The sequence below is a fragment of the Lepisosteus oculatus genome, chromosome 4 (assembly GCF_040954835.1).
Source record: "Lepisosteus oculatus isolate fLepOcu1 chromosome 4, fLepOcu1.hap2, whole genome shotgun sequence".
NCBI lineage: Eukaryota > Metazoa > Chordata > Actinopteri > Semionotiformes > Lepisosteidae > Lepisosteus > Lepisosteus oculatus.
This window is the reverse complement of record NC_090699.1, coordinates 22,998,892-23,012,862: the sequence shown is the minus strand read 5'-3', so window position 1 is coordinate 23,012,862 and position 13,971 is coordinate 22,998,892. Positions and strand designations below refer to the sequence as shown.

Genomic DNA, 13,971 nt, shown 5'->3' with positions numbered 1-13,971 from the left:
GCAGACATACAGCATTAGATGCTGACTGTGCAATACACTATGCTAGTATGCACTGCAGTGGTGTGTATAGTCCATATAAACTTTGAGGTACTATTTGGAGGAACTCAGTCAATGATTTTTATCACCCCACACATCATTCTTCTTTGAGCAGTGGCTAGCAGAGTCAGCACTCCCTGGATCACCACTGAAAGGCTGGAGGTGCAGAGAGGATTACAATCTCACTATCCCACTTCATCTTAATAGTAAAATAATTACTCCATTCCTTTTATTTCTTGTTACCCCAAGAAGATCAACAAAAAATAGTGCTCCACAATCCATAATTTAGCTGTCTCGCTTTTTCAAGCCATAGTGAAGTTAAAAGTTGGGTTTCATGTTTGGTTCACAGTGCACTAGTTTCTCTTTGATCTCAATAAAATGTTTGCAGTTGAAGGCCTTAAGCACGCTCAATTGTGCGTGTGATGTAGTGTCTTGTCCTTTACAAGAGAGCTGAGGAAACAGCAGTTTGGGCTGTTGTCTCTAAGATCGGGCCTCTGCTGTTTCACTAACTGCATTGTTACGTGTTCAGAATGAATAATGAGACACAGCCCCCATGAAAATGCGTATGGATTTTAAATAAGCTCTAGGAAGAACTGCCGTTGTGTAGTTTAACCTGTGTACATTCTGCAGGCAGCAGTAGAACTCCAAGCAGACAACTCTGGCAGACTGGTGTGTTGTAATGGCCTGGAAGGCAGTATTTGTGTGGCTGCTTCTTCCATGGATACAGGAGAGACTCCAGGGAGCTGGGAGCTGTTGGACAGCTGAGACACACAGGCAGCAATGTGTGCAGTATTCTTATACACTCTACCTAATGCTAGTGTAATTTTGTGTTATTGTTCAAAACAACTACTAGTATGTTGTTTGGTTATTATTGTTGTCGTTACTGTTCTTAATATTAGAATAATTTGGAGTTACACAATACAATTAAATTTCAGAAACAAATTTTTGTTAACTTGAGTGGCTTAGTCTTTATTCTAATTTAATTCAAATGAGAATATTTTCAGTTCCAATTTAAAGTAATTTGCATTGTGTGCACATTTGCATTTGTAAGCTTTTAATTGATATTGTACTTTTTGCACTAAGCAGTGCTGCATTTTAATTTTTTTAAGAATGTTTTGTGAAGGTTTGATGTTTTCCCTTTCCATATCTAAATTAGAATTTTTTGTGATGCAGTGATGTTTAGTAGAAGTGGAAATAAGATAAGTTTCAACTCAAAACTCTTCACATGCTCTGTAAGGCTGACACTTTCTTTCAGAAGGATCTCCCTGGTTTAAGATGTGTCTATGCCCTTTATATTCTTGTGGTTTTTGTCCTATTTAATTTAATTTTTCACATTATATTTTCATGACTTTGTATAGTCTTGAGATTAGAATTAGGTACTTTTACCATCATGAATATTTCTCATGATATCATTAATTATTCTAATAATAATCATTTGTGGTCACAGATAATTCAGTGTACTGCAACAGACATTTCCCCATTAGATAATATTTGAAATTGCCTTTATTGTTACTATTTTATCATTTATATTTCTAAACTTTGCAAAGTTTGTGAAAAATGCAATGAAATGAACTACCAATAGCTCATTTGGCACTTTCATAATGGTATTTACTTTTTCAGTACAGTTAGGTTTGTTGATTGAATAGCTGGAGGTATATAATCACATAAATGTGTTCCAAATGTTTGGCAATTGAATTAAAATTGACAAATAGAGATAAGGATCTATATAAATCTATATAAAGAGCCTTAGAAAAACATGGGCTATTAATTAATGCAAAAGATACAACTGTGTCCCAGTTGAACAATGTACCGAACAATCACCGAGTTGCTATTGTCTTGAATGAAGGTTTCCTCTCTGTGAGTGAAGTTGCCTAGATTATGAAGTACTGTGCTAAGACAGTCGGCACACCAGTCCAGAGAAACCTGGAGTTTGACTCAGTAAAGGACAGGCTACATCCTGGAAGGCAGAATGTCACCACTCTGTCAGTGGTGCTTTCGTCTGACACATCTACATAATGATTTTCAGACTGCGGTGGTTACAGCACAAGAATTTCCAGGAAGAAATAACTCAATCAGCAGAATGACAGTAGCTCGCCACCAGCATGAAAATGACCTTAATGCTTGCAGGTCATTCAGAGGTAACATGTCGACAGCTGAGAGACAAAATCACTTTCGGCAGAACAGAGAACTACTAAGCTGGTTTACTCTTGACAAACCTGGAAGAAGACACTGCTTGTGGAGATTTTAGTGCAAAGCACTGCATTGTTCAAGCCACTTGGCTGGATGGTAGAAGAGTTAGGACATAGGGAGAATTTTTCTTTAACACAGGAAGACCTTTGGTATTCACTGATGGGAAACATATCACTCATATTGCTAACAAAGTCCTTGAAGCAACAATCCAGTCGGAAAATTACAATTTTGTAACGTCACATGGTGCTAGGATTATAGTGACATGACTTTCAGGAAAACAATGTCAAGATCTTGTCAGGTCCTGCCTTTACTCCTAACCTGATTCCAAAAGTGGGGCTGACTTCCTAATTCTATCAGCGGGAGACAGCTGGAAGTGGCCAACCTTAGCCAGCTGGCAGTAGTTTCATGGGGTCAGTGGTGCAACGTCCCACAGCAGTCTGTCAGGGGCTGATCAGGTCTTTGTTCAACAATGCTGTGTTGTTCTCAGGGTGCACATACCTGATACTAACTCTATAATGTTTCCGTTTTGACAAAAGTGACAGCAGTGTTGTGCTTCAGTGCTGCAAATGCAAAACCAAGACATGGGTTTAACGACGTGTAAGGACACAAATATTGGTTTGAGTGGAAATCATTCACAACAACCCACCAATAACGACGATGGTAACTGCAGATCTTGGTAAATGTTACAATAGAGAAGCTTTAGCATGAATACAGAAAGGAAATGACTTATCCATTCTGTGATCTTGCAAGCAGCTGTTATGTGTGCTAGATAAATATGTCTGCATCATAACTGGCAGAACTACCCAGTACATATTGAATATAAGTATATGGCAAAAATATATATATTTTAAAATAATTGATAAATTCATTAGATCTGTTTGTTCTCTTTCCATATAGATTGAGGACAAAAATTGTGAATATTTTGGATGCAAAATGTTTTCATTTTCAGAATAGTGTACTGTATATACTCAGCTTGAAAATACTGTTCATGTGAACTGAGACCTTGAACTGGGAGTATCTTGCTTATACTTTGCAGAATGGCTTCACTCCCTTGTACATGGCAGCACAAGAGAACCACCTGGAGGTGGTCAAGTTTCTTCTTGACAATGGTTCCAGTCAAAGCATTGCCACAGAGGTGAGTGTTATCACAATATGTATATTAGTACAGGAATATAAGCTATGGTATTTGACTGAATTTGATTTCCAGCATGTTGCATTTAACTGGACAACAAAAATAGCTTTTTTTGCATTTTTTAAAGACTCATGCTGATGCTGATGATGTGTTTATCGAAATATTGAGGAGAGGACAGGGGATACTGTACCTCTTGACATTGTATCAGATAAAACCATTTCATTTCACTCTATTTTGTTTCAATGTATTTCTGACTTTGTGGTGGAGAAATTGGGCTTTACTTTTGATGATGGCCACTAACAGGAGCCATAAACATTGAACTTTGTTCTATGTTTATTATAACAGGTTGGTTAAAAGGCAGGCTCATGAATTTTAGTACTTCTGCTGCCTTTAATAAGCAGACTGTAGTGTTTTCTTTAACATCCTGTACAGTAGAAGCCATATTTTAGGAGGTGATGACTGAGAGAACACGATATGGTGCTAATATCTTTTAGTAGCTTAGCATATAACTCATTAATGAGAATTTGGGCATGCCAGCTGGCGTCAGGGCACTGATAGCTGGGCATATATGACTGAAAAATACAGCAACCTTCTGCTGTCTTTGATACTCCTGCAATTATATGCACAACTGTTTAGGGCCTTTGCCTCAGCAGCAAAATAATAAGTTTTGGCTCTTCATATGTATCAGTCACTGTATGGTGTTTAAAAGTGAAAGTCAACATACTGTGAAATTAATGAATGAATTGACCTTTTACAAAGCTAAAGATTTAGCATTGGAAGACAAAATGCTTTTCTTCTCATGGACCGAGGTTTATTTAGAAGCTATCCTTGAAAATATAAGAGACTGGAGCTTTGCCTTTACAAGGCTAACTAAATTATGTATGGTGGGGAATACATCTATGTTTGATGTAATTCCTCATGGTTAATAATTCATATTCATCAGTCAGTGTTTTAATAAAAATGTGATCTTATAACATTAGAAAGATCAAAAGATGGGGTCTGCAAGCATGTGCCACGTGAATAAATTACAAAATGTAACAGTCAGGCTTAATAAAAGAAAATTAATTTGTAAGATGCATCATTTTACAATGCTGGAATCTCCAATCTTACTCCAGCAATAATGTGTTACAAATAATGGGCTTGTGTTTCTTAATCAATTTATCACCCAGAACTGTGGTAATTATATTGATATAATGATAAAAACTTTTCCATTTTACTTCTGGAATAGTTCCCCTATATAGTCCAGTATAGTGTTTGGACTTTTTTAAATTTGTTATCTATTTATGCCATTACATTGGTGGAGAGGTGTTTTCAGAAAAAAATTCTTGTTTTTAATTGATTAATTTTGTAAAACAAAATTCAGTTTCAGATTTACAATGTCAAATAATTGGTATCAGTAGCCTTGGAAAGTCTTGTCTTGAAGGGATATCACTTCACTTGAAAAAATATGAATACAGTAATAACTCCTGCATAAACACTTTGCAGTATAATATAACAGCTTGCATAATCCTTTACAAGCATTCGTTCATCACTCATGATGCAGGCACACAGATACTTGTAACAGATCATCATTAGACAATTTCAAATGCTAAGAGGAAGTAGAGGGAAATCAGGTGAAAGTGAACACTATAAGAACATGAAAGCATCCAACAGATTTCTGCAGATTCAGCTCAAAACTCTGGCCCAATACTGCTTATGTGCAATTTTATTTTGCTATATGATTTTTAGCCATATTATGTGGTGTTAATGGATTTATAACTGTATTTTTAACCTAATTCAAGTAAAGAGTTACCCTTGAAAGATATATAAAACCATTAGCCCAGGTGTATTCAGAAATGAACGGCTTATATAAATTAAGTAAATTGGAGTTTGTATTAATTGCTCTTTCTTAATGTAACTGGACTGCATTCCCTAGACAGTTAATTATTATTATTTATTTCCTTAATTTCCAAAGGATGTCTGAACTGATGGAATGCCTTATACAGTATATAAAGTCCAGGTTTGTGGAAGTACCATACATATTCCAAATTCAAAGTATCAGTATACACTCTCCCTTTCATTGTATATGCACAGACTGAAAGAGGGAGAGTGGCTGAAGGGGAGAGACAGGAGAGGAATAAAGAGAGAGTGAGAAACAGAGGGGAAATAATAGATCACCTTGTTATCCATTATTGTCAGCAATATCGTCCTAGTTTTTATTCCTTTTTGTTCTTGAGGCTGTTAGAGTTGACTTCTTTGCTTTTGATAGCATTTTGGTCATCGCCCCTGTTTTTGGTCTGGGTATTATGTTTTGTGATCTTGTTCAATAACTTGTTGAGTTGCAAAATGGACATGCTTCCTTTGCAGATGTCCTATAAAGAGCCATATCAATGGAGTCTTCCGAATCGGATTCTGAAATCTGTGAGAGAGGATCCTGCCCCAACCTCTTCCTTTCAGGGCCAAAATTGAAATGAAATAATAGAACGTGGTTCTTTAGACCGTTGTTTTTCTCTTATGCAGCTGTCTCCTGACTCCGTCCATGACGTGTCATTTCTAAAAGCCAGGCTTGTCAGTTAGCACTCCCCAGATGGTCAGGTGGCTAATTCTGAGTGTGTTTCGCATCAGGATGGCTTTACTCCGCTGGCAGTGGCCCTGCAGCAGGGTCATGACCAGGTGGTGTCCCTGCTGCTGGAGAATGACACCAAGGGCAAGGTGCGACTGCCAGCTCTGCACATTGCTGCCCGCAAGGACGACACGAAGGCCGCAGCGCTGCTCTTACAGAACGACCACAACGCAGATGTGGAGTCCAAGGTTTGTTCCGACGTTTTCTTCCCGTGCTTTTTAAGTTCAGTTCACTCGGAATAGCCACGACTACTTTAATAACATAATCTTGGAAACATGGTGGTGGTGCTACTAGAGAACAAATATAGAGAATAGCAGCACTCGAATGTTTCACCAGGGGAATCAAAATAATGTTGTTTAGTGTGCAATCATTTTTTTTTATTTTGTCATTTTTGGCAGCCTCCTGCAATATACTGATGAGATGTCATGGAGTTTTTTTTTTCAGAGTGAAGGAAAACAGAAAGGCACATACAAAAATGTATCATGTGAACTAGATTTCTTTGAAATATTTTTATTTGGCTGGGACTCCACAAGTCCATTTAAAATGATCAGTTCCGGACAGTTCTTCAGTTAAATTGCATTGGCGATTTGAGAGGAGTTAGATTCAAACCATGTCTGTCTAAATAAAGATGATCAAGTTTTATTTTTGATTCTTTTACAGATATTAGATAAGCTTGTTGACAAGTTTGCATGCTGGGAAATCTGCCTATGTTGTCTTTAGGCAGCCAGTCTGTTGTTTATAGTGTAACGCACCATTCAGTTGGGCGCTGTGTGTTTGTTGTGCTTGTTATCACAATTCTGTCATGTAGTCATCCTTTAGCTTTGTGCTCCCATTGTCCCATTGTGTAGACTAACAGACCATTTTTTCTTCTCTTCACTGGTGATTGTGCTACCTAAGATGATGGTGAATAGAACGACGGAGGTATATCTTATATACACATTGCGCCACTCTCCCACATCATAGTGCTGCTGCTGCATTATCTCTTTCCTCTTTTGCATTGCTTTGATTTCCTCTCAAGTCTTAAGCTAATATCAAAAAGTAGCATGTATCAATAACATTGACAGAGACTGGGGATTTCTGCAGCTGATTGTTGCGCTTCTCTTTTTCATGGTGAAGCGCCTGTTAAATTAATAAATTAGGGGATCCAGCTTTCTGGAAGGACCAAAGTGACCCGGTCTTCCCTGGGTTTTGTTGCAAAGGGGTATGTTGAGAAGTCTTGGTTGTCCAGCTGCAGAGAACCCTGGCTTACATCTGCACAAAGGTCTTAATCCTCGGGCTTTTGCATGACACTTACCTTTGCAGGTGTCAGCAAAAAATGGGTCCTAATGATTCAGGAACTCGATTACGGTCAGCATGGCTGCAAGATTTGCTACAGCATTTGCAAATGCACTTAGTTCTCTTAGAGGCTTTTAAGTTGGAGAGCGGGTCTAATGATGCTGCATGGTCTCAAATTAAACCCTTAACCATTAATTTACAGAACTAATTTTTTTTTAAGTATTAATCATTGTGAAAAGGAAATTCACTCCTGCAAAATATTATAAACCTAAAGGAACTTTACCTGAATGATGGTGGGTTACTTCCAGGGGATACAGTCCAAAAGAGGCTTATTATTTAGATCAAATAATTTATCAAGTAAAACTGAGAGGGCAGTAGTTGTATGGACTTTCATAAACTCTGAGTGTAAAGCAGACAGAAATAGTAAATGTATTGAACTTTACACGTTTATTGTCATTTCTTTTAGACTGGTTTTCTCACTGAACATTTTCTTGTAGTATAATTAAATTTGTGTCAACATGTAGTGACAGAAATTTGATTCAATGCTCCTGTGGTTTATAATAGCAATAATTCTCTTCAGAGCTGGTGGTGACCACAATCGCTGAATAATACAGGTCTAACAGGATGAGGGCAAAATCTACCAGTGAGACCACCTGCTCTGCAGGAGATTATTGAGTGACTTGATATGAAAATCCCCACGTGAAACCCACTGATAAGCATCACACCCAAATTTCCCTGTGCTCTTCTCTCACAGAGTTGGATCTCCCTGTTCACGAAGCTACCCATACTGTTCACTAAAAAAGCAACTGTATGAATTCACACAAGTAACACAAATACTTCAAAAATTAAAATCCTGGAATGAAAATGTTTTGTGTATGTGCAGTATTTTAACATGTACAGTATATCTGGTTTACGGTTGACTTCTTGTCCTGCCTGGAATAACATCTGTTAGCATCTTGTACTGTTAGCATGAGCTTGGAAGTACTTGAAGATCACCTTCAGAAGTTTTTGATATGTTTCTTTAAAGATAAGTCACAAGATTTTTAAATAGATAGCCATGTCATAATTCCATTACTCAACAATAATGTATTCTGGAATTGTGTGGGCTGCAATTGTTCAGCTTAAAATGCATTAAAATGAAACCCTAAACCCACACATTGACTCTTACACATAATCAGCACTAAAAGGACTGGTCCTGCTTCCAGAGCAGTATTCAGCTGTAGGCCTGTCTGAAAGTCCCTTCTATACTGTTATTTCCCAGGGACTGATGGGTGGTGGTCTTTTTGTGCTGAAGCTCAAATCCTTTGAAATTGTGCTGCAGAATGAGTTTGCTTTTTCAGATTAAAAATCTAAATTAAAAAGCAATGAATGGGCAATATCTCACCTCTCCTACTGCCAAAGTTGTCTGGTGCATCTTTGAAAAAGTTGTTTGAAATTTCTGGAATCTTAAAAACAACCCTTTAAGAGGATTTGAAGCTTTGGCTATGGTGAGGTGGTTGCTGGATTCAAACAGATAAACACCTCATGGAAGAGAAATACTAAAGTTCTAAAATGTAATTAAAATATATGATCCTCTACCATGTCTTACCATTATAAAACCAGATTATATAGTGCATGCATCTTTTAGTATCTTTAAAATATATTGCACCACATTCCTTTCCAAATGGGCCTTTTGCTAGTTTTAAAAGACCTGAGTTTGGAAGTCTGCTCAAATGTGGGACTGCTAATCAGTGCAACATTTACTGCACATATATTTGCTCTCCCATCACTGGCTTTATACACAAGCTCTGTCTGTCATGTCACAATATAAATGTGATTCGCAAAAAAAACTTTGGAATTATGAAAAATATTTTTCAGTGTTTTGAACATACAGTAAGGTATTACCCACAGAGTCAGTACCTCCATTTCATTAACTGTGTAGTTATCATGTTATCTCTTAACTTGTATTGCCTGTAAATGAAAGAATATTGTATTCAACAATGTCACTATCATCAGTAGTTACCTCATGATAACAGAACATGGCGGAGACATTAACCAGACTGTTTAGACTAATACAAAACAATAATAGGACTTTCAGATTCTTACAGTGCCTTGCAAACCTGTTCACCCCCCTTGGACCTTTTCAGATTTTATTGTGTTACAGCACGGAACCATCATGTATTATTTTCTGTTTTTTAGTTTTAATTAATTTAGTAAAATGTATGGATTTTTTTTTACTTTAATTTAGTAAAAAAAAAATTACTTTGACGTTATAGGGTACTTTGTGTTCTCAGTTAATTCTCAGTTAAATACATCATGGTTCCATGCTGTAACACAATAAAATGTGAAAAAGTCCCCAGGCGGTGAATACTTTTGCAAGGCACTGTATACTCACCCAGAAGAGTATCAGGGTGTTCTACCAGCCCTGGGTTTATTATGACACATCCGACAGGCAGTTGCACAGGGCTTGGTTTGTTTTGGATTCCCTCTGTGAGCTTTCCCTGCCTGTCCGTGTGGTAAGTCTCCTGGCAGTGGTGGTCTGTGTGGCTGCCTTCCTGAGAGTGTTTGAGAGTGTTCTGGTTCTGGTTTCCGACTCTGTTCCAGTAGAACATTTTCCTTTACCACTGCTTGACCTTGAGTGGTAAACATACATATACATTAAATACATTTTTAGGACTTCTTTAAGTGTTCCTCTTCCGTCTGGGGTCTTTTGAACTATGGTTGATATGAATCAGGCAGGGTTTGGCCTGCTCACGGTTACCTTTAATTCATTGCTCCTCTGTTGTTGTGCTTTGTTTTCCCTCTAGAGTGGCTTCACCCCTCTTCACATTGCAGCTCACTATGGAAATATCAATGTAGCAACGCTGCTGCTGAACCGAGGGGCTGCTGTGGATTTCACAGCGCGGGTAAGGCCTGCGACACTCCTCTGGAAAGGGTTAAAGAAGAAGGCCATCCTGCGCATTCACAGAACTGCAACACCGGCAGAAGATTAACATGGAATTACTTCACAGATTTTCTGAAGAGTTTAATACTTAGTGCACCACGCTTTTATGTCAATCTCTGCCATAACAAAACGGATAGGCTTAGTGTGTATTGTCGAGTTTGTGATGAATAGGTACCTAGGGGTCTTTTTTCATGGTTCTTTGAGAAAGACGTATTGGGGGATATTGATAAAACCTACTGTTGTACCCTTGCAGTAAAGGATGTTGCTATCTTGTTGTATCCCTTTCCTGATGCCAAATTATGGATCATTGTCGGCTTTAGACCCTAATTTGCATTTGACTTCTGTTGGCTACATTTGCCGGTGGTGCCGCTAAGACAGTAAGAAGCCGTCATTTAATTAACCGTCACAGGATGCTTGCATAGTTTTTATGGATGAGGTTAAAGAATTTATGGGTTTGTCTTTTGTGGCTTAATTTGATGAGGGTCCTAGATGCAGATAATGCCTTGTGTGCACAACATGTAGACCAGACATGAGAAGCAGTGGCAGGTCTTCTGTCTCATCTGCTGAGCTCAGCTGCTGCCTGCACTCCTCCAGACATGCTCAGAGTCATACCTCAGCCATTCTGCTGATTGGCAAGGCCTTCTGCCTATCAGTGTGTTTTGCCTGCACTCCATATAACCTAAACCAGAAGGTAAACTTGAAATGTGGTTTTGATGTCAAACCAAACCTGTCAGAATGAATTCTAAACCTTAATTACTGTTGTGATGGCCAACAGGTATTTTAGAGCTAATAGATACACCATGTGAAATGTCAATACAACATGAGTTGAAACTCTATGCCTTCCCCTTGAGGGCATATTTATATTTCAAGTACGAAATGCAGAATATAAAATGTCAAGAACTTTAGGTAGGAATTAGGATTTTCAAGTTGGATCTGCTTGAAAATATGACAACCCAAATACATAGAACATATTCATTATGAAGCCTCCCCTCCATGTCCTTTACTTTGGACCCCTCCAGTCAGATATATCTTGCATAGAAGTTTTAAAATACCTGCAGTGCTTCACAAATTTAGTTTTTAAATAAGCGGAGGCGATGCAACAGAACCATCAGGTAGCGGCTGTATCTTCAGCATACCGGAGTTCCAGGCTTTAGGATTGTGGTGTCAGTGTACTGTATAGAAAAATGATGCCAAAATGGCTAAGGAATATGGGCAACTGTCACTAGAGGGTGGTGTTACTCAATGTCAAGTCCCCATTTTAAACCAGAGAACACGTAGTGTACACTCCTCAAAACTGAAATGGATTAATATGATCTAATAATTGTTGTGTTGTACTGGTTTATTACAAAGACATTTGAAGCAACTTAGGGAAAAAAGCTTATTTTACTTGCATATTGAGCCTGATTTAGGTATTGACTGTTTCTGGTAAAAAATATTTTAAGTGCCAACAACATTAGCAGAAAATATTGGGAATTCCTTCCTAATTCCTTCCTTTTTGTCATTACAAGGCAGGGTATTTTTAATAAACAGCCCATAAAAGTATCACATTTATTAATTTAGTGCTAAAAGTATAACATTCAGTGCTTTCAATCTATTTTTCCTGCATTGCATTCTAAAAATATACCCTTGCGCAGAAGTGTTTTTGTGTTATGTTAGGGCTCATCGCTGAGTCAGTCTCTCCGTTTTTTCTTTGTAGAATGACATCACACCTCTGCATGTGGCTTCGAAGAGAGGGAATGGAAACATGGTCAAACTGCTGCTGGAGAGAGGAGCCAGAATTGATGCCAAAACGAAGGTGAGAATAGAGAGAGAGAGCTGAAGCGCAATGTGCCAGGCCTACCTCTCCCCGGGTGGCTCATGAGGCCTGCGCACAATGCAATCACAAGATGGAAAGTAAAATATTTGTGCCAGGCAACTTCCTTCAACAAAAATATCTACACCAAAGACTTACTCCAATCCAACACGGCGGCACATACTAGCGTGAGTCCTTGTATATACTAAAATTAATTAACCCCCGTGTGGCTCTCAGCCCTTCACAGATTAATTAATCAATTAACACACCCTGTGAATCTACTGCATGTACCAACAATAGGGGCTTTAGCAACCTCTAGGGGCAGGACAGCCAAAACCTGCATCTCCGCTACTACTGTCCTGCCACACGCTTTCAGATACATTTCTAACTGAGAATGCTTTCTTGCAAGAGAATAGTTAAATGTAACAAAGCCTGTTTTAAAAAATAACTTAACCTATCCCAGCAAGTAACAGGCACAACGCGGGATGCACCCTAGATGGGATGCCAGTCCATTGTAGGGTAGACAGACACAAACACAGACATGCACCAGGACCAGTTTTCCCAGAAGCCAGTTAACACACCTGTATGTTTTGGGACGGTAGGAGGAAATCCATGCGAACATGAGGAGAACATCCAAACTCCACACAGATAGCACCCCAGGTCTGAATTCAACCCAGGGCCACAGCGCTGCAAGGCAGCAATGCTCATCACTGTGCCTCAGTGCCATCCTGGACCGTTGAAGTATCCACCTTAAAAAAATCCACTTTAAGGGAAATCATTGATTTTGAGGATGACATAATATCCAGAGTGTAATCCAAATTATATGTATGACAAATAACAACAATAGCATATGTAGTTATAAACAGTGCACACATGTTTCACATTGAAGCTAAATGTTAAACTACAGAAACACATTTAGCAATTAAGTATGGTGTAAATGTGTCGACATCTTTGGTAACACAAAATGAGTGTTTAAGTCTTCACATTCTCTCTCACTAAGGCCTTTTCTTAATCTTTTCCTTTTGTTTGGTGCCCCCCTGTTGAAAAGCATTGCAAAAGTACAAACAATGTACCATTACCATCTTAAAAATAACAATAACTGAAAGCGTCCAAAATGCTGGAAGGAATTCTTAGAATTTTAGGTTTCCAGCAACTAAACGAGACTGGGCCCCAGGGCTTCCTCACAACTGAAACCTTTTGCTTTTTAGCACTTTTTCAAGACAGGGTAGCTGATAACCGGTAACTGTTCTGGTCTGTGTCTCGTCAGACAACTGTAGATGATGAAAACGATCAAACTGTTGTGCTGTATTTGTTGTTGGTGACGTTTGCTTTTGTCATAATGTTGTGTTGGACAATTTTGCCCCAGACGACAGTAAAGCTTTAAATGAATTGAATCCAGTATATTGCTGGTAATTTGTATATTGAAATGGGATTAGAAATTTTAAAGGTTCTGGATTTTTGGTGAAGTGGTTTTCTTTCTTGGCTATATGCGTGAAAGGGCATTCATGAGTTGTTTGGTTGTGTGTGAAGATAAGGACCCGTCCATACAGGCAGAAGCTGAGTGTTTTTTCCCTCCCAGGACGGCCTGACCCCTTTACACTGTGGAGCGAGGAGCGGTCATGAACAAGTGGTAGAGATGTTGCTTGACCGTGGAGCCCCCATTCTGTCCAAAACAAAGGTATTTGCTGCCTTTCTTTTGATAACCACCTGGTTCAATGTAATTTAAATGAATACGGCAATTTGTAAAGATTCCCTCTTGGGTTGTGAAATCAGTGATTACTTTAATCTGTGGTTTACGCTTGTATCATAACCTTTCTATGATGCAAATCACATTAAAGTAATAGAGAGGTATATCTGAAAGTAATTCAATTCTGAAGCCATTTTTAGTTTTTTTTTTACTACACTAGCTTTCCTATCTCAAACATTCTATACCATATGTTTTTTTTTGCTTTCCCATATTTTGACCAAATGTTGTGGATATTTCTTATATTAGTCTTTTACTTCTCTGCATATATTTTTCT

At 38.3% G+C, this 13,971-nt stretch overlaps 1 protein-coding gene across 49 annotated transcripts in view; it reads left to right on the top strand.

Moving 5' to 3' along the window:
• ank3b (ankyrin 3b) overlaps positions 1-13,971 on the top strand; it is a 202,948-nt gene that overhangs the window by 127,173 nt on the left and 61,804 nt on the right. For 36 of the 49 annotated variants that reach the window (XM_015346603.2, XM_015346595.2, XM_015346609.2 and 33 more), the window contains 6 exons: positions 3,263-3,361; positions 5,963-6,148; positions 6,858-6,881; positions 10,022-10,120; positions 11,855-11,953; positions 13,530-13,628. In XM_015346603.2, coding sequence (XP_015202089.2) covers positions 3,263-3,361; positions 5,963-6,148; positions 6,858-6,881; positions 10,022-10,120; positions 11,855-11,953; positions 13,530-13,628 — 606 coding nt within the window. The remainder of the gene's footprint in view (positions 1-3,262; positions 3,362-5,962; positions 6,149-6,857; positions 6,882-10,021; positions 10,121-11,854; positions 11,954-13,529; positions 13,629-13,971) is intronic. The other 13 variants (XM_069188957.1, XM_069188963.1, XM_069188961.1 and 10 more) reach the window with 1 other exon arrangement.